The sequence below is a fragment of the Pinus tabuliformis genome, chromosome J (assembly GCF_031772625.1).
Source record: "Pinus tabuliformis cultivar Carrire ecotype Pingquan chromosome J, CPIR1, whole genome shotgun sequence".
NCBI lineage: Eukaryota > Viridiplantae > Streptophyta > Pinopsida > Pinales > Pinaceae > Pinus > Pinus tabuliformis.
The window spans coordinates 1,611,031,066-1,611,049,634 of NC_142295.1; the positions used below are offsets into that span (position 1 = coordinate 1,611,031,066).

Below are 18,569 nucleotides of genomic sequence, written 5' to 3' on the forward strand. Positions count from 1 at the left end.
ATGACAATTATTATGAAACATTTGAAGATTATGTGTGGCTTAATTTGATTTTGTGGGCCCCCAGTGTTAGTGAATTTATTATGAAACTGATTTGAATGTAGTACTGTCCACTTGAGAGAAAAAGAGAGATGAAGTCAAAACGATAATATGATTTTGTGGGCCCACAGTTCCAGTGAATTTATTACCAACTGATTTGAATGTAGTACTGTTCACTTGAGCGAACAGAGAGATGAAGGCGGAACAATAACCTTGTAAATTGTTTTGAACTCAGAAATGATCTTAAGATCCCATCTTTAGCTGCCAGAATAGTGAAAAACCATCAAATAGCTATTTCAAAGATGAAACATTGCATGTCCAACCTTTGATTGCACCAAAGACACTTAGTCGATATCATAAGTTACATTACTTGAATTTATAAGAACTAACTACTAGTTCTGTTTAATGCCCTAACTAATCTTCAATGCTGTCTAACAGCTGCAAGCTGGTACAACAATGGGTTTATATTTGTGAAGATTCAAGGAGGCTTCCAAGAGATCAGATCATCGGTGAGTGTTTTTGTTTAATCAAATAGAACATGGGCATCTCTTCTTTTGCTATTTGTTTTTTCTTTCAACGACTCTCTTGAATGTCAAATTCATGAAAATAAATATTTGTTCTTAGCAGATTTGTGATGTGGTCACTATTGCTAGGCTTCTGAATGCTACTCTTGTTATTCCAGAGCTTCAAGAGACCACAAGTACAAAGAGTATCAGGTTTGTCAGTTTTTCTTCTAGTACATATATAGCTTATGTATTTCTATTTTATAAAGCACCTGTGTTCAACCAAATTTTGGGGATGGGGGAGCGCGGGTGCGGGGAGATGCACAAGGGGGACATGTGGGAGCACCCCCAAATTTTAGGAAAACCCAGGAGTAACAGGGGCACGTTAGGGTCCCTAGGGTCACCGTCTTTAAAATTAAAAAATTAAAAAAATAATAATGAGACAATCTCAACAATAACAATTCATCCCATGCAAATTCATCATTGTGCAATCCAGTGGAAATGCTATAATCTTGCCAATCCTGAAATCCTGGAAACTGTTAAGTCTACTGAATTCTGAATGGGATGTGAAATTCTACTTTCTCCATATGAAGTCTGATGAGGTTGGAACCACTCTCAAATATTCTGAAACAATAAATGGTAATGTTAAAATTCTAAATAAAAGTGACTTTAAGAATTTAATATTATCATTAATTATCAAGGTCCTAGACTCCTCAAAGCTCTATATCTTATTTTTTTCCCTATCCTCATGGATTGATAAACAAAATTTCTTGTGGGGAGCACCCAGGCATCCCCCTTCTGGGGTAGAGGGGGTGCTTAGACTTCCCCCTTTTGGGGAAACACGTCCCCTACACTTGGGAAATGTTTCCCTAGGCATCCCCCCCATCCCTGTAGCATGGGAAATGTGGGGGCCGTGCCCCCCACCCTTGGGAACATGTCCCCGTGGAACACTGTGAAGCACAATAAATATTTCTTTAGCAAGAAAGTGAGAGGGTATACGAGCATCAGTTTTCATTAATCCTTTTCTGTGTCAATGGCAGCTCCAAATTCAAGAGTTTCGGATATCTTTACAATGAGGAACAGTTCATTGCAGCACTGGCAAATGATGTATTAATTGTGAAGAGTCTGCCAAAAAGGTTCAAGTCTGTCAGGAAGAACAATGAGTTGCCAGTTTTCATGCCTGCATATTCGGCCTCTGTTGACTTTTACCTCAGAGAGGTTTTACCAAAGCTTAGAAGGCAAAAGGCAGTTGGACTACTCGTATCTGGAGGGGGCTGTTTACAGGTATACAATGTCACCTTGGTGTTATTGTAATTGATATCTTATCTTCTTTTGAAATTAACTTTTAAGTGTATGCATCTATCTCACTTCCGTTGCTCCTATGTTCATTCTTCTTTGAGGGTCATTTTGCAAAATAGCATTTTTGGTGGTGTTTAATTTTATTTATATTTTGTTCAAACTTAAAATGGGCTCGGTCAGTATAATGAATATAAAGCTATTCATTGTTTTTAATGTCAGTTGACAAAACATGAAACACATTTCTAATCTGATTAATTCAAAGCATAAAGGAAGTAAACATGAAATATTGATATGATCTTATCAAAACTGTTTCAGGTAGGGAGAAGTGGAAACAATCACACACAGCTAAACATTAAATATTGAAATGATCTTATCAAAACTGTTGCAGGTAGGCAGAAGTGGAAACAATCACACACAACTTTAAATTGAATCAACATGTCAGCATGCTGATGACTGTCCATACTTGTTCTGTTGCAAAGTTATGCATCTTGAAATTTTTAGTAGCCTGATAAGAACCAAAGAACTATTTCAGTAATAGAAAGTATGCAGATAACAAAAAACTGTCAAGGAGAGGTAAATTCAAACCAACTTATGTGGTGCACATTGCAAAAGCTAAAATATCTTTATTCTGAACCTTTTTAGGTTATAATAAATTACACAAATTGGGATAACTCAAAGGCTCTATAATGTTCCGGGATGCTAAAAAGTAGAAATTTAGACCGAGTGCACTGTATTTGACAATCAAGCTGCTGTGGGAATAAAGATAGAGAACCACAATATACAATTCAAAATGAAAAATACTGCCTTACATCAAGTGCTCATATATTAAATTCCAGCAGAAGCATCCAATAACAGCCTACAGGTATTCATTGTCATTATAGGCCGTAAAGAGGCATTAAATATTTAATATAGTTAAAAAGAGGTTGAATCAACTTCCGTGAAAACTTAACTAGACAGAGATAGAGTCAGCTTGAAGAGACGAAAGATAGTTGATCTCATCTGGGTTGACCCTGGTTGATGTTGCAATAGTAAAGCTGGCTTAGCGTTGGGAGATTTAATCTTGGAACGGGAGTCCACCTTCAATTAATGATTGTTGTAAATGCATATAAATGGAGGTTGTGAGTCATCCAGTGACATCAACCTTCCAGTTTGTTGCTTTGCATTTTAGTCTGCTGCAAAGTGTCTTTGAATCATTTAACAAATATGCTGTTGGCATATTTGAATATTAATACCTTTGAAGTGAAGACGGCTGCATAGGTTAGACAGATATTGCAAATTCAAGCGAGCTCAAGACTGTCTCAATTATGTGGCCATTCGGCCTTGAGAATAGTAATAACATGGCAGCCAACCTGGATGCGAGGCTTTTGATTTTGCGCATGTCAAGGCTAAGAGAAGCTTAATTTTACATGCATTATTGGAATCTTCTCCTTAGAAGAAGAAAGAATGAATTATATTAACATTTTACTCATAAGCAGAATCAATCAATTGGACCGAGTCTACATCATGCATTATTGGCATAGAGAGCTTGAAAAGCAACTCTATTGTGTTTACAAAAAAGATATAAGGAAACCGTAAGATCTGCAAAAGAAAGTGTAAAGTGGTACAACAAGTAATGGTGCTAGAAGAAAGCCACAGCAAGAAGAAATCTGAAATCTAAAAATCTGGAGCATCTTGGAAATAGAATTGAATTGCAGTAGTGATGAATAGTTGCCAACCCACAGGTGTGTTGAACTGGCAATCATGAGAGCAGCCAGATCTTTGAGTACCAATGGAGCAGCTGATGAGGATGGGTTTCAGGCTGAATTCTTCAAGCATGGCATACAGCCGCTTGAGTCACATATTACACATATTTTTAACCATGTGGTTTGTTCAGGCTTCCCCCCATCCTGAACAAGACACATCATCCAGCCGATCCAAAAATCTTGGAGCAGTGCTGATCCAAATAACTACAGGACCATCATGGTGGGCCACACATTCTCCTAGCTTTATGCCACAGTTCTACACCAGTAGCTATTTGAGAAACTGTTGAAGCGACATCTCAGAGCTAGAGGACAAGCATGATTCCACCCAGACTACCAGACGATTGATCACATCTTCACCCTCATAGCCATCATTGAGGAAGTCCACCGTTGCTCTACATGGGTTTACAATTGCTTTGTATATTTCTGGAAAGCTTTTGACATGGTTCCAAGAGAGGCATTATTCTAGAGACTCTATGACATTGGCATATCAAAGACCCTCTTAACTGCTATCATGAGACTCTATGAGTCAATACTGGGGTGCCTTAAGATGGCCCATGGTCTTTCAGACTTCATTCAGAGTACCATTGGGGTGAAGCGTGGGTGACCCCTCTCTCCGACTCTCTTTGGGATTTATATTGATGAGCCCAAATCTTTCCTACATGGGCACATATAGGAGGGTGATGACTCCCTACTACACCATGTTTTGATATCCTTGCTCCTCTTTGCTGATGACTTGGTCTTGTTGGCCTCTACTCCAGAGGGATTACACAGACAAATTAATGCTTTGGCTAGTTTCTTTGACCTTCGACAACTGAAGGTCCACTTGGGTAAAACCAAGGTTCTGATCTTCAATGCCTTGAAGAACTTTATTGCAGACCTACACTTCTACTACAGCAGGACGAAGATTGAGGTCACCACATCTTATACCTACTTGGGAGTACGATTCACAGGGCCCATATTTTGTATGCGATAGGCACTCTAAACTTGGCTTAGTAAAGGTTACGACTCCCTATCCCTCATTGAGTGACAGTGCTTCCAGGAACAGTTCTAGGACATCTCGTCCAAACTCCACCTCATGGAGGTCATTGTTAGACCCATGGTCCTCTAGGGTTCCGAGATTTGGGGACCTAGTACACTATAGTTAGATTGGGCCACGATGGAGAGAGAGTCTAGACCTTGCTTCTCTGGGATATCATCTGCTGCAAATGCACAGTTTCGTAGCCCATTATTTAGGCGAAGTTCGAGGTGCACGTATTTTGCCTTGAGGTCATTTTCGGATTGGTCTCTTTCCTCCATAAAGTCAGAGATTTGAGATACTTTGCTATTGGGAGAGAGAGATACCCCTATCTTGCACTTTGTTCTTCGGAGGCCATCGCTTTAGATACCCCCTTAGGTCGTGCTCGTGGATGGTTCGTAGAGGCATCTTGGCTCCTTCAGTTGATGACCATCTCCCTAGAGTGCCTTCCTCCATTTAGTTTCTCCCTTGACGGACCAACACATCTCTTACTGACTCAGTAGATACTGAATCAAGCCATCGGAGAGGATATCTATAGTTATACAATCAAGTCATTTGGACATCTCGCTCAGTGAGTCGTGTTTCAAAGATGTCCTTCTACCTAGAGCACTTTTTGGAGTTGCAGGACAACCTCATTGTCTGGCAGGCACTGGACGCACTCACTCAGGATCCCATTGGGGCGACTTTGAGTTGGGTCACACTAACTTCGGGTGGATATGGATCACCATATACCATGATTTGATAGGGTTTGCCAATTGTGCCACTTACAGGAGCTGAAGATAGAGATTCACCTCATCTTTTGGTGCCCCGTATACTATGAGATCAGAGGAGGATATCATTGCCTGTATAGGGAATAGAGAGGATCCCTCTCTACCTTCTTCTGATATTCTAACCAGAATCCTGACCAGAGATGCGTAGCCCTCTTCATTAGGGAGATATTTAGACACAAATCTCAGATCCTAACATACCTTGCCTCACTAGGGGACAATTTGGATGATTACATCATACTTTCAGGTTGATCCGGATGATCAAAGCAACAAGAAACAAACTGATTTCCAAGGTAGTTCAGATAGTAGAGCAATGAGACCTCGGGTCTTTCCTCAGCCTCCACATCAATTCACTCACACCTAGAGCTTCAAAGGGTTTAGTTCTAGATGGTTCCATGATGGTGATACAAAAGGGTTATAAAATGTGTAGTTATACACGAATTTCACGGTGGGGTGCCTTCTCCCACAAGGGGGTTATGGGCTCACATAAATGTCCGATTCAATTTTATACAACTAGATCCATCTTAACTCCGGATCTACCAAGCACCAAGAGGGATCAATTCTCTTTTCTCTCAAAAAAGGGTTTGCATCTTGAGAGATTTGGTCCCTCTTGGCACTCGGTAGATCTAGAGTTAGGATGGATCTTGGTTGGTTTAATTATTAATTATAATTATCAATATAATTATTAATGCTATATTTTATATAATTGGATCGACTCATAATGTTTTATTGATAATTATAACTAATAATTATTTTAATTTTTATTTATTTTGATGCCAACTTTAAACATATGATTTTTAAAACTTTGTATTGGATTTTGAATCAAATTGACCACAAAATATGTTCTAAAAAGAACCATTTCATGTATTAATTAGACTAACTGAACTCAATTCATAATCTTGATAAAAGATCTCATAACCTTTAACTATTAATCCATTTATAAATTATAGTTTTTAATTCTTGATTTATTTATTTATAATTTTTGAATTTCACTTATAAATTGAGATGGACATTTTCAGATATATTATTTACTATAATTATTGTGAAAGTGTTTAATGGATCCCTCATATACAATGGATTTGTATTTGCATTTATTAAATCATTGTTATATATAGTTATATTGTATATTAATGATTTTAATGGACCACACATATAAGTTGTATAATAATTTTTTTACTATGTTAAATTTTGATGGTCAAATTTAACTACCCTATTTTTTATTAATCTTAATTGATTTTAAAAATGTTGTTAAATTATGATTTGTTTTTAAATTTCTATTAAATTAAATATTATATATAAATCACTTGAGCCTATAACATACTAAACCATTCATTTTTGGTTGTTGGATTTGATTGTGCTAAAGCAGCTTTGGAGAAAAGTGTTATCGCCCATGGTTTGGTTATAGTCGATGGTTTTGTACTTTATATTTATCTAATTTATTAATTTTTGTTCGTTAAATTTTCTTCTATAAATTAAGATGACTGAGATAGATCCTTGTCAGTTGGAATTATTTGGCATTTGTTTACATTTTATATTTATATACGTTTCAATTTGAATATTAGTTAAAACATGTGGAGCCGACATTTTTTTTATATATATTTTTCCCGACATTTAAAAAATGTTGACATACAATCTTACATTGCACCTACACATCTCCCATATATTGGGTTGTAGAGTGCCTCTTGGAGCAACTAGAATAATATAAAAAAATGTTGTTTAGGTTGACTATTAGGCCATAACCTAATGTAATAATGTGGGCACTTTCCGATAATGTATGCTAACTACAAGTGAACCATCATTTCAACATACCCCCTTAGGATGGAGAGAGATGATAAAAGTACAAAAGTAGTGAGCATATCCATACCCAACTCAATAGAGAGACCCCCTCAGTTGTAATAAGATAGATGGGTTTGTGATGATCCAACTCAATACAAATGTGGAAGGGTTTATGAATACTCAACCATCAACAACATAGAAATATTCAACTTTTGAAGGAATGACACCATTGTATTGTGTCATTTGGGGAATATGATCTTTTGATTTGTCCATCTGATAATGAAGTGTTGTAACAAGGCATAAACAAAAGAGAGGGTATAAAAAATGAGCAAGCGTACCCAACTCAATGAAGAGTCAATCGTAGCTAGAAGAAGGGAAGGTGAGTTTGTGATAGTGCAACTCAATATAAAAGTGGATCCAATAATTTGTTGGAATAGGGCTGTGACCAAACTGATCATCATTTGGGAGGCTACAATATTGAGATGGCCATCTGAGATAGAAGTGTTGGAAGAAACATCCTGTATAGGATTCAACTTTGAGCTACTCATAACACTAAATTGCTTGTTTGCCAAAAGAATGTTCCCATTGAATTGATCATAAGCTGGAAATACAATAATTTTGTCACTAACTTGCTCATCCAATGGAGGAGAATTGGTATACCTATCCTAGCCATGCCTCAAATCTGTCGGAAGAATAGAGCCATTTATTTATCTGTTAGAACAAGCATCTTGCAAGAGAAGATACAGAAGCACCCAACTTCAATAAGATCAACTGTTGCTGAAAATAAAATAGGAAGACTTAGCTACATGCATTTAAGAGGCTCAAACTCAATTGATAAGAGCTTAAATACAAAAGGGGTGTGGGTTTATGAATACCCAACACAAATATAGTTGAGAGATCGGAAGTGAGAAAGAAGCTTGAGTACCACTAAGAGAGATCGAATATAAGAGGGGTGTGGGTGTGTAAATACTCAACACAAATGCACCAAAGAGAGCGTAGCTTAGAAGGAAGCTAAAATACAAGACAAGAGTATGTTTATAAATATTGAGCTCCTCTAAAAGAGTGACTATGGCATGAAAAAAGAAGAGGGTAGGTTTATGAATGTCGAACTCAAATAAAATTAGGAGTGGCAATGATTGAAATACAAGTGAGAGTTGGCGTTTGAATATCTGACTAAAAACATTGTTGTCGTAGTTGAAATAAAGAAGTGAGAGGGTTGATGAATACTCAATTTAACATAGGGATAGTCGCATGTGTTAGATTTTTGGGGTAGCTTGGATAGGTACTTCCTCATTGGTGGTGCGTAGCATGTGGAAGTGTTTGAGCAAAACTCTCTAAATGGTGACTTTATAAGTGATTTTATAAAGTGATTTTTTTTTAAGAAACGATTAGGTTGTTTTTTTCTATTAATTGCAATCTGGTTTCAAGGCCATAACCTTTTACATATGCAATAGTAACTTCTTCTCTTGAGTTCAAAAAAGACCAAAAAAAGTTTGTGTTCTCCTTACTTTGTCTACATATAGGACTACTAAACTGAGATTGCTTGTAAATCCTCCAAAAGACACCTAAAAATTGTTGAAATATGTAACTAGGTTCGGTCTTCATAATATTCTATGTACCATTGATTTTATGTATTTGACGCAAAAGAGAAAAGAATTTTTTTATTGTTATTTTATAGCATGGGTTTCATGCTCCAGGTGAAATTGTTTTTAGGTCAAACACCTAATGTGTGCTTCTAGGGTTTTTTCATAGAGTCAAAAAGTAAAAAGAAATCATTGTTATATGTAATAGACACTATTGGGCATCTTGTATCAAGTCAAAAGAATTTATTGTGAGTCAAAAGTGTCAAAAATCTCCCTCCAAGACCAAGGTGGCCTGCAAGAAGACAAGTTGGCTTATAGAGATCAAGTTGGCCTCATAAGGGCTATTTGAGCCTCATAAGAAGCCTATATATAAGATGGTATTCAACCTTATTTGAAGATCATCCAAGAAGTTCATACAAAAGGACAAGAAGGAGATTTAAAGGGACAAGCGAAAAAGAGGAGAACGAAAGGAAGAAAGATCGAAGTTTTTGAAGACTGTTTTGGGTAGCATCCTCTCACATGTGCGAAGGAATTAGGGCATCATTCTGTTGTAGTGAAGACCGAAATTGCAGTCATCAAAAAGGTCAAATTTTGGGTTCAATAAGGTCATGTTTGGAAGCTGAGTTACCAAGGAAGAGGAAGCCCTCTAAGCGAAGGAAGAAGGAGACTTATTTCACCATATTTCACCCACACGTGCGAATTAGGGTTTCTGCAGTAAGGCCAAAATTTGCAATCAAGAAGTTGTAGGTTCGAACCTTGAAGTTGCAGCAATTTTTGGAACTGTTTGACTTGGGTTGACTCTGTGAAAGAAAATTTCATCAAGAGAAGGTTGACTTGGTCTTTGAGGGGTCTTTGTTTTGGGTCTAAAGGTCTTGGAATTTGTCATTTGAAGATTTTATAAGAAGAGAAGAATTCTTGTGGGTTTTCCTCTCTAGGAGAGGTTTTGGCGCTGGCTAGCAACCTATATCCTGTGTCCATTTGTGTTATTGATCTTCATAGTTTGGTAGTTGTTTGATGATAAGAACACCATAATAATCATAAGAAGAAGAAGCTAATTATAAATACTACAAGTTGAAGTAAATAACATCACAAGCAGTTTTCAAAGTAAAGAGAAATCATCCAAATCTAGCTGCCATAGATTTCTCAACATGGTATCAGAGCTAAGGTGACAAAAAGAGGTAGCTTGAAGATCATTATTTTGGAAAGGGTACATAAGGGCCAAATACAAGAAGAAGAGCATCAAGGAGGACTAGTCAACATCATTAAGACTATCATATTGAAAGAAAGAAGAAGGCGACCTCAAGACCCTACCTCCATTCAAAGAAAGGACTCTACACATTTGAAGTATTTTGGGAAGTCTCCACATTCCACATCATCTTCCAAAGGAAGCAAGAAAAGCAATTCATCATCATCAAAAGAGTAAAAAATGATCTCCCTCATATTGAAGAAAAAGATCACACCTTAAGCACTTTTGAAGGAAGAAGAAAATCTCTCCTTATCTTGATGAAGAAGCATTGTCTTTTTGAAGAAAGAAGACCATCAAGGAAACATCTAGCAGAAGATATCATCATCAAGGAGACATCTTCATTTCAGAAGTAAGTACTTTATATTTATGTCTCAATCTACAAACCAAATGACTTCTTTCTGCATGGAGAACAATAAACTTGTTGGGACATTGAGCTACCTTGCATGGAATAAGAGAATAGATATAATTCTTATAGAGAATGAAGTTATTGTGTATGTCAAGGGCTTAAAGAATCCTCATTGAATCGATCAAGGATTCTCTCATCTCCTATGTAGCAAAGTTGAAGACATTGAAAGAAATCTATGACAAGTTGGTGAAATTGTTCTCTGTAAGTACAGTAGGAGAAATAATATTGTTAAGAACCGAATTATACAAGATGAAAGTTTCAAAGGAAGAAGGGGTAGCTTCATATCTCATGAAGGTATCTCAAATAAGAGATCAACTACAAGAGCTAGGAGAAACAATGTCAGATCCAAAGATGACTACTCTTGTACTCAATACACTACCAGATGAATGGGGTAACTTTGTATCAAGCATATATGGAAAGAAGGAAGGCACTTTATTCAGTGATCTGTGGTCATTATGTAAGATTGAAGAAACCAGATTAAAGGCAAAGAATGATGTTGGATCAAATGAGCAAACACAAGCATATGCAACTACGACAAGGAGGAGAGGGAGGTTTAGAAAGTTTGAGTCTCGAAAGAGATTTCAAAAGAAAATTGACATGTTTAAGATTCAGTGCTATGAATGTAATGAAAATGGGCACTTCAAAAGGAGTTGTCCTAAACTCAAGAAGGGCAACAAGAAAAAAAAGGAAAGAAGTGAAACCCATGTGATCGAAGAAGTAGAAGAATCAAAAGAGAAGAAATCGGAGAAGGAAGAATTAAAAGAACTCTACTATTAAAAGGTCCCTCACATACATTTAGTTTATTTTTAGCATATAGAAGTTGGCAAGTCATGGTAGATAGCATTGAGAGGGCATCGTTCTAGAAGCATGAAAGGATAACCGATGTAGCAATTTAAATGGTTAAAACAAGTCATCTAGCAAGATAGGAAGATAAGAGTTTGTCACACCTCATCATCATTAGAAAGAAGCATTTGCAGAATAAGGATCATCAAGATCCTCCTTTGGAATCTTTGTTAAAAGGTTCACCTCTACTTAGAAGAAGCAAGTGTCACATAGATAGTCTACATTCCACCTAGTGTGGGATCCACAGTTTAGAAGGATGAAGGTATGTTGACAGAGAAGTGCAGCATGACAATTTAGTTGAAGCATTTTCATCTTCAAGCAAGGAAAGGGAAGTTGTTGAAGGAAGCCTAGATGATCACATGAAGGAAGAGGTATGCATATATTTGTTAACTTTGATAGATGGATAAAGCCATGTCATCACTTAATTGCAGATAGAATGGTTAGAATGCTCTATCTCATGAGCATGATTGAAGAAGAAGGGACTCTTCCTTATGAATGATACATGAAGGCATAAATACAATATGCCTTGAACTCTTCTATATGATGACATGATGGAATCAACATTACATGACCTCATGAAGAATATGAGGTGGTTGGCAACCATTGTTCCTATAATGAAGGAACTATGTATTGAGATCTTGAGGAAACAATATATGAAGACGATGGAATAAGAGTTCATAAAGATGTAACTATAGCCACTTGAGATCATAGTTTTAAAACTCTGACTCCGACTCCGACTCGGCCGAGGATCGACTCCGACTCCGACTCCGAAACGGTAATGACTCGGCCGGCTCGATTTCAGTGACTCGATCGTTGTAAAAAATACATTAAATATTTATTTTTTTATTATAAAAAAACATAATTTTAAAGATTTTAAACATAATTTTAAAGATTTTCATTCATGTTTCCAAACACACAGCATTATAATATAGATGGAAGACAACATATGATCAAAGTAGGCTCATGAACCAATCCATTATATCAAAATGGTACCCAATGGCAATACATAGTCAACTGTCATACATGATCAAAGACTCAAAACAAAATACAAATAACCAAGGAGGCTAGAAATGGCCTCTACAACAAAAGTAAACTGTGATGGTGACCAGACTCCAATACTAGTACTACTGGCTAGTAGCTACTGCCAGAGGAGCCAAGATCATCTCGACCAATCTCTAGATCATCATCATCAGAGTCAGACAGGGGGCCCCATGGCTCCTCCTCATCATCATCATCTCCAACTGCAACTGTAGAAGTGGTACCACTAGCAGGCTGTGCAGCAGATGCAAGCTGAGATAGAGTAGATATGCGGCTGCGCTTCTGTCGTGGCTGAGCAGAGGAAGCACCTACAACTGGAGTCCTTGCTGGCTGTGAGACTGAGGCTGGTGGATTGGGATCTGCATTCAACTGAACAGGCTGAAGTTGAACAACATGTTCAAGTTCAACTGATGTCTCCATATCTAAATCTACATCAAGATCCTCATCAGGATCAAACTCTGCGGGACGACTCTCCACTACCCAATCTGATGTTGGATCAATGTCTTCCAACACAATGGGATCTGAATCAGGTCTTTTGTTCAGCAAATGGTTTCGTCTGAGCCGAAGGTTGTATTGGACATAAACTAGATCATTTAACCGTTTTTGATCCAAACGGTTTCTCTTCTTTGTGTGAATCCTCTCAAAGACAGACCAATTGCGCTCACACCCAGATGCACTGCAAGTTTGACTCAAAATACGAATTGCAAACCTTTGCAATTCAGGACAATGGCCACCAAAGGCCTCCCACCATTGTGCTGCAAAAAACATAGGAGTGTAATGAGTTAGCTCAACAAAATTACAAATTATATCTAACTTTCAAATTATAAGCGATTTAACAAACTTAAAAAAAAAGTAAAACTATTAAGAATTTGAAAATTGAAATTTTTGTTTACCTGGCTCATCTGCTTCTCTTGCAATCTTTGCTAGGTTCTTCCCAAAGGTACCTGCTGCATTGCTGAAGATATTGACCTGTCGGTGTATCTCCAGCTGATCAGACTCCAATGGGATCATGCGATCAATGTAATCAATCAGTCCATCTCTGACCTCCCCCCTCAAAGCTCCTGACTCCTTAGCTTTATAATGATACCGTGGGTTCAAAAAATACCCAGCTGCATGTATAGCGCGATGGAGTTGATTGTTCCATCTTTCATCAATGATTGCCCAAATGGGCCCATACTTTGCCACTCTATCCTTGTATACCGTCTTTATTTGCTCCTTTGCTTGATCCATAGCCTCATAAATGAAGCCCATAGCCAACCTTTCCCCATCCACCAACCGCAACACCTTAACTAGTGGCTCAACAAGCTTCACAATCTCTGCTGCCTTTCTCCAAAAAGTTTCTTCATGGACTTTCCTTTTCAATTCTTTGCCTTCTGGTTTGTTAGACCAATTGCTTTGATTCCCATTCATCACTGGAAAACATCTTTTGCAAGTTTCTATGTTGGGAAAGCATAGATTGCAATGTCAAAAAATGTGTAGCAAATCTAGTGATGGCAGGCCTAATAATATCCTTGCCCCCAGTGTGTTTCCTCATGAGGCTCAAAACCAATGTATGATTGTAGATAAATTTTGTTATGCTTTTGGCATGATCTATAGTGTTTTTGACCCAATCTAATTTTCCAATATCCTCAAGCATGAGGTCTATGCAATGTGCAGCACATGGGGTCCAAAAGATGGTCTTGTGTTTTTCCTCTAACAGTTTACCAGCAAGAACATAGTTAGAGGCATTATCTGTGATGATTTGAACAACATTAGCCACCCCCACCTCCTCAACGACCTGATCCAATAGTTGAAACAACAAGTGGCCATCTTTTACCTTATCAGATGCATCAACTGATTTTAAAAACATGGTTCCCTGTGGGCAGAAGACAAGAAAGTTTATGATGGTACAGTTTCTTTGATCAGTCCATCCATCTGACATGATGGTACACCCTGTTCTTGCCCATGAGTCCCTGAACTCTTGCAAATACTCATTAATGGATTGAATTTCTTTCTGCAAACGAAACCCTCTTAGCTCATGCATAGTAGGGCCTTTGAAGCCTTTTCCAGCAGCATGTATGGCATCAAACATAGGCTCATAATATGGTGAACAAGCAACATTAAAGGGGATATCAGCATCATACCACCATCTAGCTGTGTACTCACAAGCAGTGTCCCTCAATTCTTTTTTCCAATGGTCATCTAAAGTGGGCTGCATTTGAGTTTTACTAACTTCAGGACCATGTGCATCTGATGGAGAGGAGGGAGTGAAATAACTTTTGATAGTCACATCACCCTTTTTCAAATTCATTCTACCCTTTCCCTTATCTTGAACAGAACCAAAAGAGGGAGGAACATATCGGAAAGGGTTGGATGTATCAGTTTGAGGGATAGAGGAAGAACCCTCAAAATCACAGTGGGGGTTGGTAGCCATCATTTTTTGTATCTCCCTCTTCCTCCCAATTTCAGCCTGTATGTCTCTTTGCCTAGCCTTATCTTCTTTAAATTTCTCAAAGCTGGCCAACAAATTCTTCCTAATCTCCCCAATTTCTAGTGAGGTACATGGGGTAATTTGGCCTCTAATCCCTGCCAAGTGTTGTTTCAGCCTATTAATGGGGTAATTTGGCCTCTAATCCCTGCCAAGTGTTGTTTCAGCCTATTAATGCCACCAGGACCTTCCTTAATTTTCCTATGGCAAAATTTGCGTTGCATTTGACTATCAACCATTTCAACATATGCCCACGCAGGATCTCTTGCTCTAGGTGCCATTTTTTGACTAGGAAATGAAAGCAAACAATCTGAAAATGAAAAAAAAAAAAAAAAACATTGATTCAATGTTCATTTATTTGACAAAAAACACTCTCTAAGCTTTCTAGATATGCACCTAAAATTTACTAAGCAAAAACAGATTTATAGAGGTGGAAAAAAATACCTCCAGGCACAAACTGCCTCCTCAAGCTTGCTCCAAGAATCAGCTCCTCAATGCTGCTCCAAATGGCTGCCCAAGAAGCTCCTCACTCCAGCTACAATGCTCCTCCAAGACTCCTCATTGTTGCTCCAAAAACAAGCTCAAGAACTGCTCACTAACTCTCAAACAAGACTCTCACTCAAATGCATAAGATTGCTGTGAGAGAATGAGAGCACTTGAGTGTGTTAAATAGGGTTTGGGAGGGGGAAATGGACCCCAAATGACATTTATCAAATTCATACAACTCCTTGGAGTCCAAACCAATAAAAAAAACCAAAAAAAATCCATTAAAAAAATAATAAAACGCTGTTTACATGTGCCTGGGCCGTTTGTTTGTGACTCGGCCGAGTTGGCTGAGTCACGAGTCATTGAATGACTCGGCCGAGTTGGCCGAGTCACGAGCCACTGAATGACTCGGCCGAGTCATGGGTGACTCGGCCAACTGAACCGTTTCAAGGGCCGGGTCATATATTTGGCTATTGACTCGGATCAACCAGGTCGTTTCGGTTTCGAAACGACCGTTTCTTAAAACAATGCTTGAGATAAGATGAATAATCAACATCTGATAACAATTAGAAGGATTAGCTATGACATCTCCATGGAGAAGGTATGAAGACCCTGATATGTATGATGAAGAAGGAGAACCTTGATAGTAAATGTCTTGGAGATGGATTTGTACAATATGCAAGATGTTGATGTTGTAGAAGCTGATATGATGATGGGCCATCATAAACAGGTAATTTTGATTTAATGATTCACTTTTGATTTTGAAAGCAAGCATCTGGTTGGGTTGGAACAGGGCTACCGAAAGAGGGTTGTAGAAATTCACCTACAACTAGTACACATAGACTTGAATGGAAAACCTAGAAGGAACATGACTTGGAAAAAGGTAGCAGCATGAAGGATAACTAGATGATGACGAAGAAGGTCACTTCCCGATGAAGAGAAGGATGACATGACTATTGGTTTCACATTATGTTTCGTTGAAGGGAAGCGATGTAGAAGATCGCTGAAGCCCTAAGAAGAAGTTATGAAGAAGATGGCTCCATGATGAAGAAGTTGAAGTTCAACCATGACATGATAATGCATAAAGGAGGAGCCCTACAAGCAATTGATAGTACCATGATCTCCACCAGAGAGCATATAGTTGCTGTTGGAAACAAGTCCCTAGTTAAGAGGGAGCTTGAGTATATTCTTTTTATAGGAATAAGTAGATCCTCCCTAGTTGAGAGGGAGAGATAGACACATCATTCTTGTTTTCACATTATGAAGAAAGAATGGAGGATTGCGTAAGCATTTGAGATTGATACCGATACTCTTTGAGGATAAGGTAGGGCATCCAATAGGAAAGAGTAGTCAAACAGGAGATTCCATGAGGATGTGTAAATCCAAGATGGGAATACTTCTAAAAGGACATAACTTGTGAACATCCGGATGGGGTGTGTGCCTTGAGAGACAATGATGAAGGCGTCTATAAATCAATTGTCTCTTTAACATTGTGATCTAATCTAGTGGAGAGATAGAGTTGTTAGTCAAGGCCTTGCCATATGACAATGCTGGTTGATATGATGAGATGCACTAATATAAGCTGAAAAAATAGCTTATGAGATGGCTTACCAATTCGACTCCTCTTATGGAATTCTTCAGTATCAGAATGTCCATGTACCATGTATGTATTATGAATACCTCCCTAGATAAGAGGGAGTGTTGAAATATGTAACTAGGTTCGGTCTTCATAATATTCTATGTACTATTGATTTTATGTATTTGATGTAAAAGAGAATAAAATTATTATTGCTATTTTATAGGATGGTTTTCATGCTCTAGGTCAAATTGTTTTTAGGTCAAGCACCCATTGTGTGCTTCTAGGGTTTTGTTATAGAGTAAAAAAGTTAAAAAAGTCATTGTTTTATGTAATAGACCCTATTGGGCATCTTGTATCAAGTAAAAAGATTTTTTCGTGAGTCAAAAGTATCGAAAATCTCCCTCTAAGATCAAGTCGGCTTGCAAGAAGACAAGTCAGCTTACAAAGATCAAGTTAGCCTTATTAGGGCTATTTGAGCCTCACAAGAAGCCTATATATAAGATGGTATTCAACCTTATTTGAAGATCATCCAAGAAGTTTGTACAAAAGGACAAGAAAGAGACTTAAAGGGACAAGCAAAAAAGAGGAGAACCAAAGGAAGAAAGATCGAAGTTTTTAAAGACTATTTTGGGCAACATCCTCTCACACGTGCGAAGGAATTAGGGCATCATTCTGTTGTAGCGAAGACCGAAATTGCAGTCATCATAAAAGGTCAAAGTTTGGGTTCAACAAGGTCATATTTGGAAGCCGAGTTACCAAGGAAGAAGAAGCTCTCTAAGCGAAGGAAGAAGGAGACTTATTTCACCATATTTCACCCACATGTACGAATTAGGGTGTTGCAGTAAGGCCGAAATCTGCAGTCAAGAAGTTGTAGGCCTAAACCTTGAATTTGCAACAATTTTGGAATTGTTTGACTAGGGTTGACTTTGTGAAAGAAAAGTTCATCAAGAGAAGGTTGACTTGGTCTTGGAGGGGTCTTTCTTTTGGGTCTAAAGGTCTTAGAATTCGTCATTTGAAGATTCTATAAGAAGAGAAGAATTCTTGTGGGTTTTCCTCTCTAAGAGAGGTTTTGGCCCTGGTTAGCAACCTATATCCCTTGTCCATTTGTGTTATTGATCTTCATAGTTTGTTTGATGATAAAAACACTATAATAATCGTAAGAAGAAGAAGCTAGTTATAAATACTACAAGTTGAAGTAAATAATATCAAAAGCAGTTATCAGAGTAAAGAGAAATCATCCTAATCTAGATGCCATAGATTTCTCAACAAAAATAACATAAACTTACAATACTTGACTTTAACATAAGGGGTAAACTAGCTTGCAGTGTTTGAACCAGATTCAACTGGAAATTCTTCACTTTCTTCTTCAATATGCCTTGGTTGTAGAGGCACAAAATCTTGGATTTCTTTCACCACCTTGGCTTCCCTCTTCAGAACTAGTATGCTTGTGGCCTATTACACTTCTAGCATCACGCTGCCCACTTTCACGCCTACTGTAGCAACATGATTCCCATGCGAGGGTGTCATACTTGTAAAATGAAGCTCAAACATATCAACATTTGACTGCAATCGATCTATCTTGGTCTGAAGTAGGCCAATTTTTTGGTTAAGCAGAGTAACTTGAGCGTGAACTTCAACAACCCCCATTTCCCCCTGCCTAGTTAACATAGTCAAAATATACTCCATTGCCACTGTAAGATAGTCCAGGTGTTGGCTGAAATACTCTTTCTCAGAGCTAGACAAGGTTTCCATGACGATTCTGACGCAACAAACCTCCTTTCCT

At 37.9% G+C, this 18,569-nt stretch overlaps 1 protein-coding gene across 3 annotated transcripts in view; it reads left to right on the forward strand.

The window, feature by feature from the left end:
* Positions 1 to 18,569, forward strand: part of EDA30 (O-fucosyltransferase family protein) — a 91,670-nt gene that overhangs the window by 13,498 nt on the left and 59,603 nt on the right. For all 3 annotated transcript variants that reach the window (XR_016248241.1, XM_089379811.1, XM_089379812.1), the window contains 3 exons: positions 475 to 545; positions 664 to 752; positions 1,580 to 1,823. Coding sequence is in view for 2 of the 3 variants with exons in the window: in XM_089379811.1 (XP_089235937.1) it covers positions 475 to 545; positions 664 to 752; positions 1,580 to 1,823 (404 nt within the window). In the remaining variant the exon portion in view is untranslated. The remainder of the gene's footprint in view (positions 1 to 474; positions 546 to 663; positions 753 to 1,579; positions 1,824 to 18,569) is intronic.